The 24,666-nt window shown below is 41.4% G+C and overlaps 1 protein-coding gene across 7 annotated transcripts in view; it reads left to right on the top strand.

Annotated features, from left to right (window-relative positions):
• Positions 1 to 6,029: 6,029 nt before the first annotated feature.
• Positions 6,030 to 24,666, top strand: part of gabra1 (gamma-aminobutyric acid type A receptor subunit alpha1) — a 51,232-nt gene continuing 32,595 nt past the window's right edge. The window contains exons 1-8 of one of the 7 annotated variants that reach the window (XM_041801156.1): positions 6,052 to 6,224; positions 7,579 to 7,643; positions 8,519 to 8,624; positions 13,736 to 13,848; positions 14,880 to 14,947; positions 18,436 to 18,656; positions 22,238 to 22,320; positions 23,426 to 23,569. In XM_041801156.1, the coding sequence (XP_041657090.1) occupies positions 8,545 to 8,624; positions 13,736 to 13,848; positions 14,880 to 14,947; positions 18,436 to 18,656; positions 22,238 to 22,320; positions 23,426 to 23,569 (709 nt within the window). In that variant the 5' untranslated portion in view covers positions 6,052 to 6,224; positions 7,579 to 7,643; positions 8,519 to 8,544. Of the gene's footprint in view, positions 6,225 to 6,245; positions 6,531 to 6,554; positions 7,014 to 7,578; positions 7,644 to 8,518; positions 8,625 to 13,735; positions 13,849 to 14,879; positions 14,948 to 18,435; positions 18,657 to 22,237; positions 22,321 to 23,425; positions 23,570 to 24,666 lie in introns of those variants that run through there. The other 6 variants (XM_041801157.1, XM_041801153.1, XM_041801154.1 and 3 more) reach the window with 6 other exon arrangements.

Here is a 24,666-nt window from a genome sequence, read left to right as displayed (position 1 = left end):
TGTGTTGGTCACTCTGGCATGAACAGCACATCCAAGCTGATCCCACAAGTGTTCAATGGGGTTAAGGTCAGGACTGCTGGCAGGCCATTCCATCCTCTCCACTCCCAAATTCTGGAGGTAGTCTCTGATAAACCCAGCTCTATGGGGTCGAGTGTTGTCATCTTGGAGGATAGAGTTCTTGCTGACAGGGTGAGAAAACAGTATTCTTGGGGTGTTGTCTTCTTGGGATGCAGCCTGTCTCTGACATTCCCCGTTATATGGAACTTGGCCTTCAGTTTGGAGATGGTACTAGGGTTCACTCCAAACAATGCTGCAACTTGGTTTTGCGGAACACCAGCTGGAAGTTGCCCAACTGACGGGCCCTATCCAGATCAGTCAAACGTGGCATGCCGATTCTTGAAGCAGACATCTACTGACAACTGTAGCAGGGCCCATGCTCACAGGTGCTGCCAATCAGGCACCTGATTGGCAGCACCTGTGGGTACCAGAAGCTCAAAACAAGAGTCAGTAGCAACAGCAAAATAAGCTGTTTGGCATTGGCAGAGAAGATTTGGCACATTTTTCATGGGCCCAACCCACATACTCAGCTTTGCTGTTCATCCCACAAATGCATGATCCTTACAAATGTGGCACCATTTAAAAGGGTAATAAACAGGCTTTCCAACATTATAAAATTTATTGCCAAGAAGCATTGAAGAAATAATGTACCAAACACAAATTGCCTTACTTTTTGTTTTAAGTTTAGATACTGAGCTGCTTTGTGAGCTTACCTTTGGCTATGTTAATTATGTAAGCTATGTAAGCTATGCCAGCTACATTAGCTCCATTAGCTCCATTGTCCATTACCCACATAGCTTATGCAGCTAACAGAGCTATATTAGTGTGGCTGGCTGCGTTAGAACACTTTCATGGAGGACAAGCTTTTTCTCTTTCCTTAACCCTTACTAACCCTGAATGGAAGTTTAATCTGATTTTAGTCCCAAAGTTTTAGCATGTATTTCCTTTCTGAGATATATGGCATCTAGATGATTGGTCTGTGAGAGTGGACGTCAGAGATGAATGGTCTGCAGCCAGACTGTCTTGACAAAACTCCAATCAAAGGTACTATGATTTTACAATAGATTTGATAAAACATGGCCAGAGTCCTAGTGATGTCACCCATCAGTTTCTGAAGAGGTGAAAGAGCAGAACAATAGGAGTCGCAGGATTGGAAATGCTGACTCAAGCTAACTTACAGATAACACCCTGTTCTAACTACACAAGACACTGGTGAGTGTCAGCTACAACATCAGCTTTATTACACTGATACCTAATGTAGTGTCCTGACAGTATATGAGCAATACAGCATCCTGTTCGTATTTACCTCTCATGTTGAGATGAACAAAGAATGAAAGTGATAACGAGGCATCAGGATCAAGTGGCAGAAAATTCTTTGGTCTGGTGAGACCAAAATGGTGCTTTTTGGCCACCAGACAACACAGTGTGTTTGGCCAACACACTGCACATCACCACAAATATACCATCCTCACTGTGAAGCAGGTGGTGGTAGCGTAATGCTGTGGGGATGTTTTTTGGCAGATGGATCTGGAAGTCTTGTAAAGGTAGAGGGTAAAATGATTGAGGCAAAATATAGGAAAATCATGGAGGACAATCTTATTCAGCCTGCAAGAAACTACAGCTTTGGGGAAGATTCATTTTCCAGCAAGACAATGACCTAAAGCAAACAGCGAAAGCTACACAGAAATGGTTTAATGACAACAAGGTGAATGTTCTAGAGTGGCTGAGTCAAAGCCCAGACCTCAATCCAATAGAGGTTTTGTGGTTGGATGAATGGAGTATAAGTGCATCTGCTAAATACTGACTTGAAGGGGGTGAATATTTTAACAGTCACTTATTTTACATTACATGTTTTATTTATTTAATATTAATTTGTAAAAATCAGTTTTCACTTTGACATAAGAGAGGTTTATTTTATCATAGACACCAAATTATATTGACCATGTTTGATTTATAAAATCAATTAACATCCATATTTTATAGGCTCTATAGAAAATTAAAAGCATTAGATGTCATATTATTTACAAGAAAAGAATGAAATTTTCCTGTGCAGAGAATTTTAACATTTTAAACAGATGCTGTGTGGACAGCTGTGTGATGCTTGCATGCTGTTAGGACACAGTGTAATCAGGATGAGGACTTCATGCAGGTCTTGTTTGTTAATTACCTAGAACATTTAGAAAGACAAAACAACACAAAAAATCTGAAGTTTAAGGTCAGTAACAGGATTTAGCCAGGGAAAGTGAAGCCTGGCTCCTGTGCTAACAGACGCAGTTCGACCATCTGACAGTTAGATCAGCCACACTTATTTTTCTTAATTATGCAAAACTCTAAGCCTTAATATAGTCTTAACTGATTTATTACAAAAAGAATCATTGCCCCCTTGTAGAAATAAAGCAAAAAGTACTGTGCAACAGACATCAGAACTTTTTAAATTATTATTCCTGCTATAAAAGTTGTCATTCTGATCCAGGCTCTCATGGGGTTTCCTTTGCATTTGCAGCCACCATCAAGTGGACATGCCGAGGAATCATTGATTTTAAAATAGATGTTTCTTTCCATCAGTGACTGGTTTCCAAAGGATGCTGGAAACATTTTGCATCATATAGCACTTAGTCAATGATCAGAATCAAATCCAATATAAGATATTGTCAATCTCAGATAAAGCTGAAATAAAATGCCCTTAATTCCCTTGAAGCTGTTTTGTGGGAGATGCTTTTCCGATTCTTATCCTTTTGGAGAAGAGGACAAGCCTTTCACGCTTCCTTCATGCAACACTATGCTTCAGTGGATGTTACACTTGGATCTTAATCAAGTCATGATTTCTGGTTATGCATAAAGTGTTTGGTTTGTCTTTTTGTCCTTGCTTGTGTTTTCTGATTGTCCTTCACCTATGTGATTTGCATATGAATACCTCCATCTTGCCACCTTGAAAGAATGCCTGGCTTTAGTGTGTCCGATTTTGTCAAAAGAAAATGTTTATCTACATTCAAATAAACCATCATGGTTTTTCATGCCACTGATTAAACTTCAATGTAGACCTTTTTGACAAAACTGTTAAAAATGGGAACTATTCAACAGATATATTATTGTTGCACATGTCTGTAAGGATGTCTACTGTGTAATTTACTGCCATAGACAATTATTAAGATGTTTACATGTGTAGAATATCACTGTGCATGTCTGAATATGTTAGCAAGTGTATGAATCGGAATAGGCATGAATGTGTATTATGTGTGCACAGGTCTGTGTGTGTGTGTGTGTGTCACACAGGACTTGGCCTGAAAAAGCAAGTCAGAGGCAATGCCAGTTTATGGCTGATTGCAGAGCTGCTCACAGAGGGGAAGCTCTCTTTTGTCTTCAGCAACAGTCTGATGCATTCCCAGTGATTGAGGCGAGTCACCCTTCATGTCATGCTCTGCAGAAAGAGGTCTTAGCAGGCCACAGACACAGTGAGTGTAAAACCACTAGAAAGTCCAGTATTCAGCAGTTTGGAAGCATTAAATTCTCAGAGTGCACTCGAGTCCAACCTGTGTTCCTTCTTGTTTGCTTGAGGAGCTCTACCTCTGATTTGAGTGTTTTTCAGTGTGGATAGCACCACACTGATTCACAAGCACCTGTGGAAACTCTGTCAATTAGTCTGCTCCATCCAGATGAGATGGATGGGGGATCAAAAATGAGAGCAGGATGTGGGCAGGAGAAAAATGAGACACTGTTGGGCACCAGACACTAAGCCCGGGTTCAAGAGCCAGAGCAGCGGCAGAGTTTGAACCCGCTGGCACTTTGGAAAGCGCAAGCCCGAGGGGTGGAACAGGCCGAGCACAAATCAAGCTTCACTGCAGTAATTGAACTGAAGTACTGCACTTGGGTTTATCCCTCCCTCTCTCTCTCCCTCTCTTTTCCTGCTTCAGCCTCAGTCAGAAACATCCAGATGTGAGCCCTGCCTGCTGTCGCCTACTGGACAGAGCGTAGTCTTGAGCGACCTTTTCATTGAGGAGCAGCCCTGACCGAACCAGGGATACAACTTGCTGTGGGCTAGAAGAGTCCCTGACTCACAGAGAGCTTCAGGAATCTCCAACTTAGTGACATCACACGCCAAATTAAGACATCCCTGCCTGCCTCTGTGAAGAGTGCTCCGGTCCCCTCCATAGAGAGGAAAAAAAAAAAGCTGTAAAGGCCCTCTCCACCTGTCCTCGTTTCATCCCATTTTAAAAGCTCTTCTCTGCCTACAAACAAACTGAAACAGAGACTTCATCTGATGCTGTCTGTCTGTGTTAGTGGACTGAAAAAAGAATCTGGAGGTGGGAGGATTGTGCATGTCAGAGTTATTAAAATGCAGGTGTTCACTTGCTAAAATGAGGTCAGCAAAACCCTTCAGGCTGCTCAAAGGGGGGCACCTTTACCCTGAGAGGCTTGCATCCTGCTGTTTTAAGAGAGGAATAGCCCAAAGAGAACACAAACATGGAAAACCAATTTGAAAAGATCACATTGACTAATCTAAAACGCACACATGTGAAAGGAATGTGAAACCAAAAAGGTGTTAATGTGTCAGGAATACAAGATTACCTCTGTTTGCGTGAAAGGAAACAAATGATCAGCACGTAGCGTGCACTGATGGATGTACAAACAGAGAGGGGAGGGGGGCGTAGTTCGTCAATATCCCTTCTTTTTAAATTCAAAAGCACTGTTCACAGCGAGTGATTATTCCCCCATAACCTGCACATCTCTCAGCCAAATTACCGTCATCCATCTCTCTCCGTTTAGTCCCCCTGTACACACATGCAGCCCCACACCTTCACTTCACTATCCGTTTCCATCACCTGCCCAGAGATGGAGCTGTGAGGAGGAATGCACGAGTCGCCTTCGCTCTGCTGCATTATTTGTTTGAGCGGCGTCTCTGGAAATTCGTCTTAATTGATCACGCGCGAGTCTTTTTCTTTTTTTTTTTTTTAATATTCTTCGTGGAAGCTGTCTGTTCGCCTGTGAATAAATTCTCCCCTTTTGGGAGAACGGACGGTTAGTCAAACGTGAGGAGGGGAAGAAAGAGAGAGAATGAGACAAAAAGAGAGAGACGCGACTTGTACTAACCCCCCTCTCCACCTCCCTCCTCCCATCTCCACTCCGTCTCGGCTCGGGCGTGCGCGCCAACTCGACACGCACGCGGGCACGTGTTGGTTATGCATGCTCGCACGTGCACGCGCGCGCAGAGGCAAATCGAGTCACATGCAGCGGTGGCGTCTGGCTTTGAGGGAAGGGAAGCAGCTTGAAATGATACTCCACTTGCATTACAATGGCATTAATTCCACGGAAGGAGCTCGGTGGGGTTGAGCAGGGTGTTTTTTTTCTTTTCTTCTGTTTATTATTATTATTAAAAGATGCGCGTGCACCTACAGCATCAGGTTAGGAGGACGGATTGTGAGCAGAGCGCGAGGCAGAGAAGGGAGAAGAAGTATATGTCAAATATTTTTGTTTCATTTTTGTGTTAAAAATGTCAGAAAATTGTTTCTAGACAGACAGATTTCTTGCAGAGGGAGGAACATATAAGCCCATGACGTCCTTTATAACTAATCACGCACATGTACTACTTTAACCACGCGCGAGGAGGCAACACACATACACTCACAGACGAAACGTTGCACTGCAGACCAGACTGACGTGACTACACTGCCAGCTCACTCTGCCTGCTCTGATGAAAATAAACCTCCAGTCAAAACTGAGGGCGAAAAAAAAAAAAAAACACACGAGTTGTCAAAAGCATTCCAAAATCAACAGCTGGGATAAATATGAGTCTTATGCAACCTTAAATTACAGTGATGTGGTGGGATAAAGGCTGCACATAAAATAGTCCTGCTGTATGTAGTCCTTGGTGGTGATGAAAATGTCCTCTGATTTGTAGTTTAACTTGAAATACGCAGATGACTACAAAAATATACGCTGGGTATCATCAGCCCAATTTTTTTTTTTCCTCCCCTTGCAGATGCACGCAGCTCAGCGCTCCTCGCCGTTCTCAGCTCAGTCTTGAGTGGCGCGGCTGTAGCAGCAGAATATTTGGCTGTAAACAGAGACACAGTGCTGTTGCCTCGATGCGAAACGCAGGCTTTTAGGAGACGGTGAGTGCTTCGAGGGGGATTTTATTGCAGAGAGGCTCGTGTCATCAGTGCAAGCTGGTGAGGGAACACCGTTTTCTTAACATTTTTTGGGAAGGTGTCTTTTTTTTTTTCTCTTGCTTGTGTGCGCGCGTAACCGAGACGTGTAATCCATTCGTGTTTTATTGTTTTTAATGCTTCATCGTAAGTACTCACTGTTCGTTTTTACGAGTCCTTGTCCTAAGCTGTCTTGGCTGCGAGGCTGTCTTTTGGTAAATGTCAATTTTTTTTTTATCCCCTTGGATATCATCACGTAGGAGTCAGGGAGCGAGACGGCGAGAGAAAGCGCGATTGGGGCAGAAAAAACAAGGGATCCCAGCTGAAAATGTAAGAGGATTTTTATTTTGCAGCCACTGAAAGAGATTAGGGCGACAGCAGAGGAAGTTAAATTGTGCTGCATATAAAATGGGCGGGCTGCTCTTTATATATTTGGTTGGTAGAGTCTATTCTAAAAATTGACGGTCTGCGCTTGGATAAAGTGTCCATGCGCTTTATTAACACGCACGATTATTGAACTTAAACCGTAAATCTGAGAGGTGCTTTGCCGCATTAAGCCGTATATGTTAGTTTAGGACATTGTTGGTGTTGTTGCTGACAGACTGAGAGAGTTGAACTCACTACAGCACCACCAATGAACAGTGAGAGAGACCTGCGCATATCGTCAGCAGCCGCTTCTCCAGCCTCAAGCTAAAATTCGTCAGATCTGAGATCACAGAGGATTTTTTCTCATTCAGTTCGGCTCGAAAAGATATTCTGAAAAGTTTGAGGATATAGCCAGCGGACACCGAATATAAACCCGATTCATCTGCTGTAAGTGATTTTGCTCCATGTTCTCGCCTTTTTTTTTTTTTTTTTTTCAGAAGACAGGGGGAAGAGGGGAGTAACACTCGGATTTAGAGAGCGACGGTTTGTGCTGCTGGACGCCGCTAGAATCGAAGACGAGTTTTATTGGGGAGAAAGGGGGGAGTCTGTCGTCGAAATTGGGACCGTTTAAGGTGGGTTTTTTATAGCCAAGCACGAGCCGTTTGACGCTTTTAACAGACTGCTTTCAGCACCACGGACAGCGCTCCGAATAAAACAGCATCAACGCACATTTGCTTAATTACTCCGCCACGCACGGATTGGATCGCCATGCATGTATTTAAAGCAGCCTTGCAGGGGGATGCCAGTTGCATGCTAAAATCCTCGCCAGCTGATTATATGTCCATATATCGTCGTATAGGGGAGAGAGAGGGGGTGACATTTCCTCTGAATAACTTAGAAAGTGTGCTTATGTGCGGGATTTTCTCCTCCATTCGTTAATCTGCATCATCCCCCTGCTTTGTCAAATCCTTGTCAACCAACGGATTTATTTTTATTTTTACTTCATTTCAAGAGGGCATTGTGCGTCCCCTCGACTCCCATCCGCTCACAGTGAACCTTCAAGCAAGTGTAACAGAGGTATTGTCTTCTATATGGGATGTGTTTAGCGAATTACTGCTTTAGCGCTTTTCTATGAGTGGAAAACTGGGCACATCGATTGTGCCTTCATAAAAATGGACCGTGAGTCCGAGCATTGTGTTTTGCATGCGCAATAGCGCAGGCTAATTGCTCACATACTTTATGACCTGGCTGACATCATAGCTTAATGATTGAGGAGGAAGCGAACGCTCTGATTTTTAGGGGGGATTTGGGGTTGATATTGCGGTATTGCGCGCTGCACATTGCAGGGTATTAGAGGAGGCTGTGTACAGGTGCTACAAGCTCACACGGGCTGTTATGTGGTCGATGATGTGTTGCCTTGTTATGTCTTCTTAATCACTATGCGCTAAATATGCAGCCATGCTTGTGCCTTATTGAGCGGTAGCTATGAAATAGATATTTACACTGGATCCCTTTTCTCATCATCGACACGCTGGGGAGATATTTCAATCTGGTCTCCCACATAGTTAGGGTATAGAATACGTCTCTGTCAGGGTGACAGATAATTCACAATGATGATGTAAATCTTGGAGGGGCGAGTATGTCAAGTGGCATGTGATGGCCCAGCGCATGTGGCAGGGCCATTTGGTTTGATTCATGCACTGTCAGTGAATCTGTGAGCGATGTTAAGGAGCAAAAACCTCCCATAAAGCATCTCCAGAGGGACAGGATCCCTACTTCTAACAGCTTCCACCTCCTCTACTTCTGCTGTTGTTGCTTTGGCACATCTACATGTTTGTTGACACTTGATGTGGTGACATATTGGTGGGGGTTAATGGTGCATCTCTGGCTCACATGATTTGGTGATGTTGCTCAATTCTCTCTCTCTCTCTCTCTCTTTCTTTGACCTCCAGCAGTGAAAGGTCCTCATATTGCAACTATGTATGGACGGAGCAGGACGGCCTTTCTGTGTCTGTGGGCTTGCTTGCTCGCTGCCAACAGCGTGATGGGTGGGAAAAGGTAAGAAAAAACTTTAACTGTTAATGTGAATTTTACCTGTGCTGTGGATACTTGAATATAAGGACATCTATGACAGCCACCAATTATCTGGTCATACTGTGCACACTGTTGCACATGACAAATTGAAAGAAATCCAGAGTTTGCATCGTGATTGACTTGCTCTTCCAAGATAGTCTCATTTCCTCTGTGCATTCTATTTGTTCCCCTGGTTTTGTATTCTGGAGCTGTCTGCAGAGCTTTCATTCAACCACCAGCGGAAAAATTGTCACATCTACCTTAATTCTGACCAAAATGCCGCAAGTAGGAAAGAGAAATTTGCTGAAGACTTGATCGCACTGTTAAATTATTTCCCACGATTTCATTCCAAAGAAAAATATCCTTCCATGCAAAGGGTCCACTGGGAAGTAAATAAACCAAAAGTCAGTCCATAATGGTGTGCTGCAGCGAGAATTGCCCTAGTGGGTTGATATTGTGTCTCCCTCACCTTTCCTCTGTTTTTTACTTGGTTTTTACACCATTATATAGCTCTCTCACTGTGGGTGCAACTAGGGCATCCCCACAGGACACTGCATGATTATAATTGCATCGAGGTAATAAGAAGTGCAACACAGAGCAAGGAGAGTGGGAGCAGAAAAAGCCACTATCAACTGATTTTGGACCTGCAAGCAGCTGTGCATGTATCACTCTGTGATATTTGGCACACATTTGCACACATGTGTTTGTGACAGTGACTGCAGGGACAGTAGGGTCCATGTTCAGACACTCTTCTCAATGTCAACTTGGATGTGTCGGATGTCACCTAACCAGAAGCACAGAGCAAGAGAGAGAGAGTGTGATTGGATGAGAGATGACAGCAATAAGATCCACTGTCATGTGACTTGCAACTGCATTAATTCCCACATGATTCAAATGCCGGGGCAGGCTGGCATGTGTGGCAGAGCTCAAAACATCATAATCGGGCTGCAATCATTGGATTTATGTGGGTAACTTTGGCATGGAAAAATACAAAGCAGAGTCCAATCAATCTGCTTGAGATCATTTGATTTATATGGAGGATCTTGGAGAAACTGACACTCATCTGCGTGGCTGAATTATTCAGCAGAACTGTCAACGCTGATGTCTTGAGATGGTCCATATTTCCTCTCTCTCAGTGACAAACATCCACGCACAGCACAGAGTCCAAGCTGCAGCCCGTACGCCCTGAGCGCGTGCAGAACACAGATGGGATGTGTCCTATTTTAAATCTACAATGCATCTGTGATACATCATTATTGCAGGATGATTTGACCCAGGTTTTCAGATGAACTCACTGCAGCACGAGACTGATTCACCAGGTTTGAGAGAAGGTAAAATGTACTTCACTGAGAAACTGTCACTGCAAAACAGCAAGGCAATTATCACCCCAAGATTTACTGTATAATCCAGTTCCCCCCACCCTTTTTGAAGTCGGAATCACACACTTAAACAGTCAAACACACACCTTGGGGGATTTCAACGAGACACCGTAATCAGGAAGACCTAGGACTCTTCTACAGTATGTTGCCATCGAGAGAAATTGCCTTATAATTAGATACCCAAGTGACAGGAGAGGAGGTGAAAGAGAGAGAGAGAGGGGAGAAGATAGAGAGAGACATTAGCAGAGTGAGTGTGAACAGCACTGTTGCTGTTCAGATGACCTGTAGATGGGGATGGTGTACAATGTTTTATGAGGAAGTGGCCCCCTGGCTGATAAACATGTGTATTCTTCCACAGCACCTTTTCCTCTCTATTATTCCTTCTTTTCCTTGACATATAACCCCAAACCCCCTTGTGAATGGTTCCCTTAGCACTGTAGAGAATGCCTATCCAAAATGAGCATATGTGCTGAATTAATCCGTCCATTCTTATGGAGAGAAAGGTTGATTTTCCACTGGGTTTAGGCAACCACTTTGGCTTGGAGTGAAGGGAAAATAGGAGAATAATCAAGACAGCCAAGGTGGAATAGGGTTTCCTTTATTTTCAGTGTGTATTTAAGCATTAAGTCATATGATTTTCAGGGATCTTTAAGGATGGATTTTTCTGTATTTAGAGTATTTTAATTGATGCTAAACCTTAAAAAGTCAAGGCACACCAGCTGAAACAAGTGGACTTTAACCCTCAGGGCAGACTGAAATTTGTTGTCAGTGCCATGTTGCAATTTGGCAAATTAGAAATGTGTGAAAAAATGCAGAAAGTATGAAGGTAGCGAAAAGGAGGCTGTTGTAATTATTCCTCTCCTGATTTTCTTCTTCTGTTTATTCATAACTGCTTTCCCAGACCTGAAAAGGACAGATTAATTATTGTTTTGAATCCGAGTATTTCAAAGCTGTTGACTCTGAAAATTACGCTGACCAAAATTGCTTATCACAGTTTGTACTGTTTTAAAACTGACTCTGGTTTTCACACAGTGATTTTTTTTTTGGCTAGCAGGAAGGCTGCGTGTGATTTAAGTGAAATTGGTAGCAGCAAGAGGCGCATTAACCCTTTTATACAAATCCATGTGTGACGTTGTTGGCGCTTTCCTATTTTTGAAAGCAAACTGTTTTGCTGCTCCAACTCAAAGCTGCACAATCTGCTTCAATCCCACAGCTTTGACTGGGAGGCGCGTCTCTTTCCAAAACACCACTCCCCAGTTTCACTTAACAGAATCCTCACCTTATCCCATCCTCAGCTTTTATCTCTCCCTCTACAATCTACAATCTTTTTTTCTTTTCTTTCTTCTTCTAGCTTTCCCTCACATACGCCACTCACCCTACTACTTTGCCTTCCCTCTCGTCGCAGGTCCCCGCTAACTAATCTCGATGACCTCTCCCTCTCCTTGGAGCCTTTGTAGCATAGCTTGTTTCCAAACATTGTTTATTTAGCATGCAATCAAACCTTACAGTATTGGCAGAAAAAAAGAGGGTGGGGATAATGGCTAAGCAGCCACAATACAGGAGACTTTCCTCTGATTATTATCAGCACATGCAAACATATGCAGGGATGAGTACACAAGCATGCATATATGCACACACCCAGAGCATATTATAGTATATGCATGCATCAAATCAGGTATGCAAACACACATATGCCTAAACACCATCTCTAAACATTCCTGTGGCAACCGGAATATATGATGCACAATTAGGGATTGTACTCCTGATTATGTGTGTGTTGAAATATTAATGCTCAGAGATGCTGCAAACTGGGCTCTCACAATCACCAATCGTGACTGGTTTCGGCGTTGCTCTAAGCATTTTGTTTCATGTTCAAAGAGCACATGCGGCAAGGCCTGTGTGGTCCATAAAAGACCAGATTAGGGTATAAATAATGTAGGGGGATTCTTCTATTCGTTCATTCACGGAGATTTGTGATGTTTGCACATGCATGTTTGCCCTGCTTGCCTGGCTTTACATCCGGCTTATGTAGATAACTTTAGCATTTGCGTCTTTTGTAAATTAATATACAGATTCTCCAAAGGGATAGATGAACTTGACTTGAGCTTGTATAGCGCTTTTGTAGTCAGCTGATTACTCAAAGCACATTTTATCGCAAACCTACATGTTTGAGCTCATCGTAGCATGACAGCTACTTTACCTGGTGCTTTGCAGCAGATCCTGTCGGTATTCTGAGAATCACTGACACATGTACTGAAAAATCAGGGATGAGCTTTGACATGCAGCATGTTAGCTATGTTTTTCCACTGGTTCAATAGCAGCTGTCTTAGCAACAACAATGATTGACATATGTATTGAAAACTACAGAGAAATTGTTGCAGGCATATTTCAATGTTTTGGTATGCCCCTATTTCCACTGGCTAAAATCGGGACAGGGGTTGTTTTCTTGTTGGGACATAAGACACAAAGCCTGAAAACAAGGACTGTCCTGGGTAAATTGGGGGGTATGGTCACCCTACACTTATGGCAAGGACTGCTATCTAAAGTTCAGTCAGGAACACTCTCGTCATAGATTTGAACCATTTATTGCCAAATGGAATGCAGTTAGAGTTGGCGTTATAGCTCTGCTTTTCAGAGTACTCCCTGGGTTAGCCAAGCAGCCTGCTTAGGCTTTCCAGGGAGTGCATGCAAAATCCCCACATGGGTAAATACATACATAGAGACTTCATAGGATACGACATGGAGATTTAAAAGGAGGAGGCTGGGGTGGAGGAGGCAATATTTCTGACAGCAGCGACAGGGTAGCATAGGTGTAGCAGGGATAAGTGAGAGTGGAGACGTGATTTAAATACCCCGCCTTATTACTAAACACGTGCTGTGATTGGTTGAGTGGGGTTGGGAATAGTGATTCGAACATCAGCCTGCCAGCTGATAACAGCTGGGCGTATGACTTCCGTGTCCTGCATGAACTTAAGTAAACTTCATTAGCCATCGATACTAGCTTGTCTAACTTAGTCAGTTGCATCCATACCAGGGCTGTCAAAAGATTACAATTTTTGAACTGTGATTAATCTCAGAAATTCTGTAGTTAATGAGGATTAGTCACATCCTGTTTTTGCATTTTAAGATTCAACTTTTTTTGCACTGAAAACTTTTTGTTCCAATTTTGGATTTTTCTACTGTCTTAAACTAAGGGTGACTGACTCCCTGTGTGGACACAAACCTACTTTTATGACCACAGAATCCATAAAAAAGGAACTTGTTATGGAACTTGTTTTTTTTTTCAAGTTCCATTTTCCTTGAAAATATTTGGTTGTGATTGAGAATTTTAAGAAATAAGAGTCATGGCTTGCTGTTTTGGAGGTGGTGGGGGATCCTGTTGTTAGACCAGTAGAGATCCACTGATCTAGATCACTTCACAGCGGTGGTTATACTGACAAATAAACAAGAAATGATGGCAACATTCATCACTGTTACAGAAGAATAAACAAAACTTTCTTGTCCATTTTTACACAAAATGACTGATCTTTTATTCTGTGCTTCCCATGTTGGTAAACAGAGCCATCTTGCCGACTTCAGAGCAGTGATCCTCTGTTTTTCTGTCTTTGATATATGATTCATATACAGACTTTCTTTAGACTCCTTTGGCAGTTTGGATCGTGGTTTTGGGCTCTAGCTGTGACGACTTTAAATCTTCTTCTTTTGCTTCTTTGCCAGCTCTGGGCAGAACGGCATGACAGATGAACAGAAAGATAACACTACAGTGTTCACCAAGATCTTAGACAGCCTTCTGGATGGCTATGACAATCGCCTCAGGCCAGGACTGGGAGGTCAGTAAACCCGAGTCATTGCATGTACTTTGTCCCTCGTGGTGACTGGTTGATTCATTGTTTCTTCAAATATGGAAATATCATCTCAAAAGACTCCTACAAATAGCATACTTTCCACACAACTGCATTTAGTAACATCTACATGACTAAATATCATGGCAGCAGGATGCTTTCAGTGTCAGATTGTGTGTGTGATTATGAAAAAAAGGATCGGACACTTCTTCTTCACCTGCTGCTTTTGTGAAACGCAGAATTGTCACAAAGCCAGCTCTTGTAATAGAACACACTGAACGTCATTTCATTGCGTGGGCTCCTCTTCACTCTATTGTCAACTATCCATTGTCAGAGAAGGAGAAACAAAATGGCAGATAGTCTGAGAGGCGATCCAGAAACAGAAAATGCTAGGAAGAGAGAAAAAGGAAGAAAACAGAGTTTCATATGAAAAGAAACAGAGAGAGAGGAGGGAGAGATAATGTGAGAATTGGTGTGTGAAGGACACTGAGGATCACACAGCGTGATACAGCAGGCATCAAACAGACAGGCGAATAGGAAACCACGGCTTGCTAGAACTTCAACTGCAGAGGGGAAGAAATTATGGATTATGATGGGTATCATTCATAAATCATACTGTCATATTTCACTTTCAGAGTCACAGGGAAAAATCTCTCCTACCCACACACATCACCTCTGCCACTTCTTCCGATTGAATCGTCAGCTTAGCTGTTTTTTCTGTCAGTATTATGGAACCAGAGTGACACATTTTTACTAATACAGCAATACACATATTTATTAACAGATCGAGCCAGTGTCCAGGTAATGGAGCCGACACTGAAGCCAATACCTGCGGAAATGGTTATCGACATCCAAAATGGGCATTTTTATGGTTTATTTTCCTCCAATATGTGTGTGTGTTTAAAAATAATGTCGAATGGATGCGGAGCTATAGCCAGGTGGGCTTGTGTTAACAGGTAGTTAGGGGCTAATGAATACCACTGATAGTCACTCACTCTGGCAATTTCCTGCTTCAACAGAGCGTGTAACTGAAGTCAAGACTGACATTTTCGTGACTAGTATTGGGCCAGTTTCGGACCACGACATGGTAAGACTCTTTTTGCCTCTTTAAATGTCACCAGTTTCCCCCACTGTATCCCTCCACTGCCCACCATCCAGCCCCTCTGTGGACACAACTGTCTCTAAGCTGTGAGATAATTATTAATTTGATGCTTCATTCCATTAACTCCTGATGTGTTAATAAACCTGTCACATGTGGGAAACGTATTTCCCGCCGCACAGGTCATAATCTGGCTCCACATAAATGCCGCTGCTGACTCGTAAACATGACTGCATGTGACTTTTATGTGCATGTGGAAGAAATGCTGTGAGCCCTGGTTCTGTTTATTGGATTTGGAAACAATAATCTTAGCTTCAAATGTGCTGTTTGTTTAGCCTCTAGAAGGAGCATGTATACTTCGAGACATCCCTATGCTAATCCGTGTTTGTTGAGAAATCGGGAGCTAAAGCACATGGATATTGATGTTTGAGGATTGCAAAAGGACTACTAAATCCATTAAATAGAACATCTGGAAGCTACTGGCGGGTAAAGGTGCTAATTCCAATTATAAAGTGTGATCAAACTATAGCTCTTTCATTTGTTTTTTTGCATATTCAGAGGGTCAAGTAAATTCTAAAAATTACACTGCAATGACAAAATGAGGTATGACTATCAGATAATGAAACTGCGCTTATGAGGATAAAACCATGTGGTTCACAGGAGTGTTATATATTAAAGGCTTGGTTTCCCTGCACAACTGCTGCAAGTTTCAAATAAGTGACGTCTTTAGTTCACTGCTACTGATTAAAGTGCACGTTTTTGCTAAGGCGTCAGGAAATGATTAGCTTTAAAGTTGAGCAACGCATTAACTTGAACTTTTCTGTGAAATAGAACAAGACAGCAGCCAGATCTTTTTGTACATTAACCGATATCACGTGCACGTGTTTGACTGGCACAAAAGATTTTGTGAAGACAGAGAGGATGTCCATGTGCCCTTGCACATCAAAAAACCTCTGAAAACACTCAACAAATTGAAAAAAATCGTTCCAAATGATTGGCAACTCAGTATAAGAATGGTAGCAGAAATGGTCTCCATTGATAAAGAGACAGTTCTGCTAATTTTGCATGAAAATTCAGTCACCACAAAAATGTGTGCAAAAGTTGGCCCAAAACCTTCGACTCCTGATCAACAGGAAAACCACGAGCAAACTTATGGAGATGTTTTGGAACAAACTGAAGGAAAACCACATTTTTGATTACATGTGATAAAACTTGGATCTTCTGATATGATCCTGAGACAAAACGGCTGTCAGTGCATTGGAAAACACCATCGTCACCAAGGATGAAGAAGCATGACAACGCCAGTCCAAATTCAAAGCCATGTTGTTCGTTTACTTTGACATTAAGGATATCAACACCAACACTACCAACACCATTACAAACAGGTTCTAGAATAACTGAAAGAAAAAGTCAGAAGAATGAGCTCAAGGAGGAAAAAGTCCAAGTGTATTGTACTCAAGTTAAAGTACAGTTTCTCTGCTTAGAATTTACTTAAGGAAAAGTAAAAGCACAGGTCAAAAAATCTACTTGAATTTAATTCAGTAAATAATAAAAAATATGTTAAATGTAATACTTTGAAAGTGTCTTTTTGGCCCACACTACAAATAGTTAAACTACACTTTTAAGTGTTAAATATTTTACACAGAGCAGAGATGTAGCTATTTTTGAAAATCTGTGGCAAGGTGGATCTGCCCTGGCGAGAACAAAACAGAGTCAACTCTAACTCCAACTCAGTCGATAACTCCAGTTTTTACTGTACTACAGCCTTTTTTGGATGTGCCAGGAATCATTCTCTGGCTTAGTGCTACTCTGTAATCAACAGAGATGGAAAAAGTACAAGAGTATTGAACTCAAGTAAAAGTACAGTTAATCTGGTTAAAACTTACTTAAGTAGAATTAAAAGTAAAAGTAATGATTTCAAAACCATTCCAAAAATACTCAAAACACAAAACTACTCTGTTACAGTAATTTGAGTAAATGTAATTAGTTACTTTCCTACCCTGAAAGAAACCACAGTTGTGGACAAATGGTTTCATTCTCCATTGAGACTATGTAAAGCAATTTCCCTTTACCTAAGATTAAATCCGTGCTCAAAGGAGTGTGTTTGAGGTCTGTGTCAGAAGTTAAGAAAAAGAAACTGCACTGCTTTGACCAGTGAGAGACATGAATGCAGCAGTGTGTTGATGCAGAAGGAGAAAGACACTGAAAAATGTTTATGTTCAATGAAATCATATTACAGCATTAGTCTTATTTCTTTATAGCCATACCTTGTAAAGTGTGATCAGGTTGCAGCTCTTTGCCGTTTCTTTTTTTTTTTTTTGCATATTCAGACGGTCAAGCAGATTCCAAACATTACAGCACAATGACAATATCTGACAGATTTAGTGATGAAAATAAAACCCTTCCAACTTGCACTTTCTTCAAAATGCAAATATCCAAATATGAATCATCACCTTTATGATCCCCCCCTTCCATATGCTACCCTTCAAAAAAGGGCTGCAGGCTGTTCAAACATGAGCATCTGATCTTTACCCCGTGCCCCGGAAACCAATTAATCTCCTCCAAATGTCTCACTGCCTCTCCTTTTCCACTTGGAGAAAAAAAGAGACACACTTCTGTTTTATACATGTGAAGTATGTGTGCGTTTGTGAGTGTGTGTGTACTCTATTTGACATAATCTCAGTTAATTGCATGGGCTGACATGCAGCCCAGGACTATTTTGCTACTGTGTTGAGGCCAGAAGGAAGGAGCTGAAGAATGTTTTCTCCATCTCCAGTCTGTCCCCTTTTTTTCCTCCTCTTTTACCTTGAAGCTTTGTTTCAGTTCATACTAATTATCCTACGCGACTGAGTGGGGGGAAATAAGAGGGGGGAGGGGGGACAAAAAACAGGCTGAACTGTAATTTTTACAGCCTCCCTTTACTCTATCGGCCAGTCATGTGGAACCATTAAACTCTGCTCTGAGCTACAGTCATTAGCTGCTGCCAAAATGAAATGTCCTCCTAATTTTGGTGTCCGATGCTTTACTTATTTTGTGTCCAGGGTCTTTTTGATTACAAAGAAAAGAAGCGCCTCTAAAAATGAATGTGAACAATAATTTTTTGGAGCCCTTACCTAACAATTTAAGACCAAATGACCAATACTTGACTGTTTCCCCCCATTTGCACATTACATATTACACTGGCATGATTATGTTTAAGCACATTAAATAAGGTGGAAGAAAGCAATCGTGCAATACCACAGTGAAGCAAATTTTAAAGGGTACCAGCTAGAAAACCATCTACAATGTAAGCCAAAGCCTTTAACTAGAAGAGACAGTCACCAGCCGGAAAACTAGGCCAACACAACCATAAGAAAGCCAAAGTGACACAATGAAGAGAGAAAGGTAAAAGTGGAAGGAAAGATAAGGCTGGATTACACAGCACCTAGGAAAACAACCATGACATGGAAGTCTGACTTCTGCTATTCCACCTGCAGGAGTACACCATCGATGTCTTCTTCAGACAGAGCTGGAAGGATGAAAGGTTAAAGTTCAAAGGCCCGATGGCTGTGCTGCGTCTCAACAACCTCATGGCCAGCAAGATCTGGACCCCCGATACGTTCTTCCACAATGGGAAGAAGTCAGTGGCTCACAACATGACCATGCCAAACAAGCTGCTGCGAATCACAGAAGAAGGCACCCTGCTGTACACCATGAGGTAGGCTGACACGTTCCTTCATTACACCGCTGAAAGAACCACAGACCATAGTATGGAGTAGACAATTAGATAAGTATGCACCATTTCAAACCTGAACATTTTAATTTTTAGGGAGAATAGAGGGTTTAAAAAGTATATTTTCTGAATTGAAAAGTGACATCTGATGGAATTTTGTGAGCAATGCAAAAACATCATAAAAATATGACAGGCGCCAGATTGAAGCAATTTTCTGCATCATCTGACCAGTCAGTCCTTCATAAATTCACTAAAACAGCTCTGCACTGACTTTTTACCTAAACTGACATGATAAATGCATTTTGGGGGCAGAATTTTCACCAGATTTAGTGCATTAGTAGTTTCTGTGTCACCAAAACAGTGATTGTTTTTAACAGCCTAGTAGTTTCCATTGGTTAAAGAGGAACCAGTCTGCTTCCCTGATGTAGTTATCACACTTTTGGGAAATGTTGGATCTCTGTGGCAATATCAGGCATTTAGATTCTCAAACATATTGGTTGGTTTTTGTACATGTATCTGGTGTAGCTTAAATAACCAAAACTAGCCAGAAATGTCCTTTATTGGATATCTGAAACCTTCCACTGTTGAACAACTTTTCTTTGTTGCATTGCTTATGGTATGTGTTTCTATGTTATTCTAAAATGTTTGGGACAAGGATGGTTTGTAGCTTTCTGTGCAACTCCTGCCCTGTCAAAGTTAGTCAGAGTTAATAGTGGTTGTGTTTAATGTGATGAGATCTTTTGTTTGGCAAGTAACTATGCCAATATTTTTAAAGCTCTTAAAACTAAAAGTTTTACAACAACTTCCATTTTATGCCCTGCCAATCCTGCACTTCATTCGATTGGTTTAAATGATTTTGGAATATAATTTGGATTTGTCACTATATTAGGCTTTAGCTATAAAACCTATATGTCTTACATAAAATAATTGTTGTTTTTGGTTTGTTGTTTTGTAGGCCAGAAGTGTTAAATATCTTAGCAAAAACACAAGATGGTCTGAAAACAGTGGTGGTCTGCACCCTTAAATATTTTGCAGTGTGAGGCTGTTTAATGCACTGCTTCTAGGCCATTTAAAGCAGTGGTTCCCAGCATTGGTATTGGGACCTTCTTGGGGGTCACTAGATGCTCAAAAACAAAGATTTTTTTCAAATTCCCATTTTTACAGAATAAAATAACTAAACTAAACTAACTAACTAACTAAAATTAACTAAATGTAAAATAAAAACATGGCAATTTGGTGAGATTTTTGCTGAAATCAAAGTTATATTTTAGAAAATCTTTAAAATGTAAGTCTTCACACTATTTTTGAATTTGCAAGGCTATTTCATATGCTTCAACAACCTCTTGGTATGGTGGGGGTCCCAGGTCTCCGGTACCTTTATTTTTGGCGTTTGCTCAAGTTTGAAAATTCCAGATTTAAAGTACCAGGTTAGATTTCAAATGCTAACAAACCTATTCATCATTTTGGTCAAAAGAATAATGTTTCACCCAAAAGGTTCTTTGGAGCCAGCATCATTTTATTTGTTCTTGAGGTGTTCTTATCATTTTGAAACCATAATACAACATGTTGAGGCTCAAAGTTTTCCCTTAACTTCAACTTTCAATGCTAAGCTTTAATTTTATTGTCCCCTGAGGGAAATTTGCTTTAAATCCAGATAAAACCCTGACCCATGTGAAACACAAACACATGACTCAACCCTGAAATGCATAATTGCAAAATACATTGAACTTTGCGATTGAAGGCAAGACTGTAATGTCTCATGTTTATTCTGAAATTACATGACAAAGTTAGTGTTAGTGATTTAGTGTAAAAATCAATAATTAGGGGACTCTGATGGTTCATGTAAGGAAGCTAGTCTTCCAATCAGGCAGTGCAGGTGAGAACCCTACTCTCCTGTGTGTCGTTCCCCTCTCACTCCTTCTTATTCCTACACTTCTGTTCTGTCTTCTTCAAATGTCGGCATAAAGCCCCAGAAATAAATTCATAAATAATGTCAAGAATAATATTTGGTACTATTAAGCACATCAAAAGCTAAAAATGCTTCTAGTTATCGATTGATTTATGAAAATACAGAAACCATTAATATTTAGTAATATTATTGTTAATATTTAATATTTAGTGTGTATTGTATATTTTGTACTGCAGTGTGTTTACAGAGGCATTGACATTAAATAAAATGCTTCTATTTTGTCAGTTAAGCTACAGAATGAAATTCCCATGTTGTGATCAGAAGGATTTATTATCTATTTCTATCCTATCCATCATAAAACTCTGCAGCAGGATTATTATTTTATTTCTTTATTTATTTATTTTATTTTTTTTCCAACCAGATATGGGCCTTTTGAGGAAACCTTCAGGGCTTAAGCCCTGTGATCTAACCCTTGGCTCTGCCTTTGGTAATGTAATTTAATTTGCCAAAGTGTGCTTTTTTTTAACCAGTTTTATTCTCTGACCAGAGACTCTTGTCATGCAAATTGTAACAATGAATATGTGGGCCTAATGTAAGATAGTTAAATAAGCTTTTTGAGTTGAAGGGCACAGCTTAATACCTAAGGTTGCCATTTAGTTTGCATAGCTTGCTCATAGTCTAAAATTTCAAGTTGGCAGAACATTTTTCCAACAGAAATACATATTTCAGTTGGCTCAACTAAAATAGTTGTGCCAATTATTCAAGCTGAGCCCCAAGAAAATGTTTGCTCAACTGTTCACTTGGTCTTTATCTTACATAATTTAAGAAACTCAATATAACGTGTTTTATCAACTATCAACATGCATGGTTCTTTTTCACTAAATCACCAAATTTCTGTTTATTTCCATATTTTATTGTTCATTAGAGACTATAGTGAGCCATTTTTAATCTTTGTATCAAATATTTTTTCATTGCTATTCGTCATGTTTCCATTCTAGTGTTCGGCAGTAAAAATAAAACAGTTTTATCCCGACATGATTGATCACTTCAGGGATTCTCCCTGACAGTTACAGCAAGAAGATAAGGTGTACGACCAGCTGAGCTGAGCTTAAAACCACTCATGGCCCCACAGTAGCCTTCCCTAGCAGAGGGCGGGTAAATAAAAGCCTTAAAAAAGACGGTACAAGCCGTGATGCACACCAACAGAGGGATTCTAATGTGAGCTGTCTGGGGTGAGGATCGTAAAACATTTGTTTTAGCATGTTTACTAGCAGGAGGAGGAGGGGGGGTTTAGAGGCGGAGCCCTGTATTGCTGTCACAGATGAGCGAGATGAGGGATGGATGGGAGATTAGTGTGTCACGGGTGGCCTGACATGCTGTTTTTCACCAAGCTGTCAGGAAATGGAAACCCACAGCTCAGGCAACTGGAGCATTTTCTGTTGGTTTGGATAAGAAGAAGCAGCAGTTTGAATGTGCTTGGTACAAAAAAAAAAAAGCAGCTGTACATGGTCCTGGTGCCTTACTGTGCTGAAATATTATCTTGTGCCTTAAATCCTCTTCCTCTTTCCTCCATAAGCACTGCCACACTGTTATTATTCCGCCTGGCTCTGCACATGCTCTGTTTTCCTAAATTGATGTGCCACTTTTCCTTCTCTAGGCTCACAGTACGAGCAGAATGTCCCATGCATCTGGAAGACTTCCCTATGGACGCCCATGCCTGTCCGCTGAAGTTCGGCAGCTGTAAGTAGCCTCTCTTCTCACACACAACCTTACATACATGCTTGAAAACACACATGAAAGCACATACAAAAGCACACACATGACCCACTGTCACGTTCTCATTCAACTGGAAGCCTGACCCCTGCACAGGTCCCTGATAGGGGATGACAGTGTGGTAACAGCTGTCGTCCCAGAGGATCTGTCCTCACCAAGGCCCCTCTGGTGCACTCTATTCATCCCTGCAAGACCCTGGAAGACCCCTTGCTCAGACCTGTGTTTATCCACAGCAGTGGTGACTGTAATACTTCCAGAACATCACACCAGCTGCTCACCGCTGACAGCTACCCCCTTCCGATCATCACGGAAAAGAAGTAACAAGCGACGAACTGTAGGGGGGAGGGGAAGAGAAAGCAAGCAAAAATACAGGAAAAGGCAGACTGAGAGCGTCTAAATGCCTCTCTGCCATCCAGCTGCACAGCATGAGTGAGAGGACTGAGCCTCAACCCCCTCCTTCAAATTGAACTCACTCCCTAAATATTTCAGTGATGAGCTCCCTTCCTTATGCTGCAGTCTGCAGAGGAGCCATCCTTTTCCTCTGCAGTGGCCGAGCCCCGCTACAGCTTTGACAGGTCGGGTGGCCAGAGGGAAGGGAAGACTGACTTGGCTCTTTTAAGGTCATGTTGTCCTTTTGGGATGTTGTTTGTTTGCTTTCTTCTAAGTCCAGGGATAACATGAAGTGACACGACATCGCTATGCATCACGTGTTGAGATGTCGGAGAGTAGAGGAACAAAATAAGAGGCAGGGTGAGCTTGGATGATGAAAAAGAGATGAGATAAAAAACACTTGAACAAGGTGAAAGAAGAGGATAATATGCTTAAATAGCAAATGAGACAAGACAGGCAGGTTTGGGATGAGAGCAGCAAGATGAGATGCAAGAGGACAGGATGAGACAAGGTAAAGATTTAAGTGGAAGACCTCGTTTCAGATTTGTTTTTTCTTTTCCCTGTCCTGCCGGCATCCCCTGCAGCGCCAAAAATACAGCCTGAAAAAGGAGCACGTGACAACCGGACCAGACAACCAGCAGCAAAATAATTTAGAACTTTTCACTCTGTTTGTCCTTGTCAGATGCCTACACTCGAGCAGAGGTGGTGTACGTGTGGACCAGAGGGGCCGCTCAGTCCGTGGTGGTGGCAGAGGATGGCTCCAGATTAAACCAGTATGATCTCATGGGGCAGAGCGTAGACTCTGGTGTTGTGCAGTCCAGCACAGGTAGGTTTAAGTAAGGTCACAATGTGCTCTTTTTAAGGCTTTTTACTGTGAGATGCATATGTATTTTGGAGGAAAGTATTGCGTTTGAATCCATTGATCACAATGTAAGCTTAATTTAACCTTTTTGGTAACACTTCATTTTAGTGGGCCCTCATGACCTTGTAGTTTTATGGTAATAAGCTGTAATTATCATGTAAATTCTCAAGAATGAGGTGGTAATTACAATGCATCAAGTTGGCATTTAACAAGTAATAACTTGGAAATATGGTATATTGAGGAAGTGTTTACCTAGAAGTAATGAATTAATAATGAAGTAATTCTTAGTAATATTGTGGCAGTTCTGTAGTAATTAGGCGGTACCATTCCCTTAGACCAGGGGTGTCCAAACTTTCACCACTGAGGGCCACATACAGATATATATAAGGATGCTGGGGCCACTTTCATATTCCTCTCCTTTGGGATGTTTAAAACCAATCTAATGTAGGTTAGGATAAGTCACTAAGTAGGCCTAAATGGCTAGTTAACCACTGACAAGGCAAATAGACTATTATTTTTAGGATTATGGAGAGGCCAATCAGATTTCAGAGGGCACTGTTCAGCCTTGGCTTCTACTGGTTCCACCCCTGAAGCGTTACTGGTCCTGCTATTTGTTGCCATAATCCATCGTTATAAATAAAGATATTGTTATTATTTTGGTTGCAAATGTGCACCATTTACAATGTTGTCACAATTTCAAATCAAATCAAATCAAACTTTATTTATATAGCACTTTTCATACAATAAAATGTAGCACAAAGTGCTTTACAAACAGACAGTTGAATTAAAAGAAGATAATAGGAAGTATGACCCAAACCCACTCCGCCCAGCCCCCTGACCCACCAACCCCGCAATCCATACACAGTACTGGCAAAATGCATCATAAGATTTAGTCATAAAAAATGCATAAATACATTTTGTCAAAATGTTTGTTTACCAGATTGACATTGTACAATGTAAATGTTCAACCTGGGCCATATTCAATGTTATGTCAAGAATTTGCTAAGGGCCAATCAGAAATTGACTAAGGGCCACATTTGGACCCTGGGCCATAGTTTGGA

The sequence above is a fragment of the Cheilinus undulatus genome, linkage group 12 (genome assembly GCF_018320785.1).
Source record: "Cheilinus undulatus linkage group 12, ASM1832078v1, whole genome shotgun sequence".
Taxonomy (NCBI): domain Eukaryota; kingdom Metazoa; phylum Chordata; class Actinopteri; order Labriformes; family Labridae; genus Cheilinus; species Cheilinus undulatus.
Note: the sequence above shows the minus strand (reverse complement) of the source record. Positions and strands in the feature narration are given on the sequence as shown.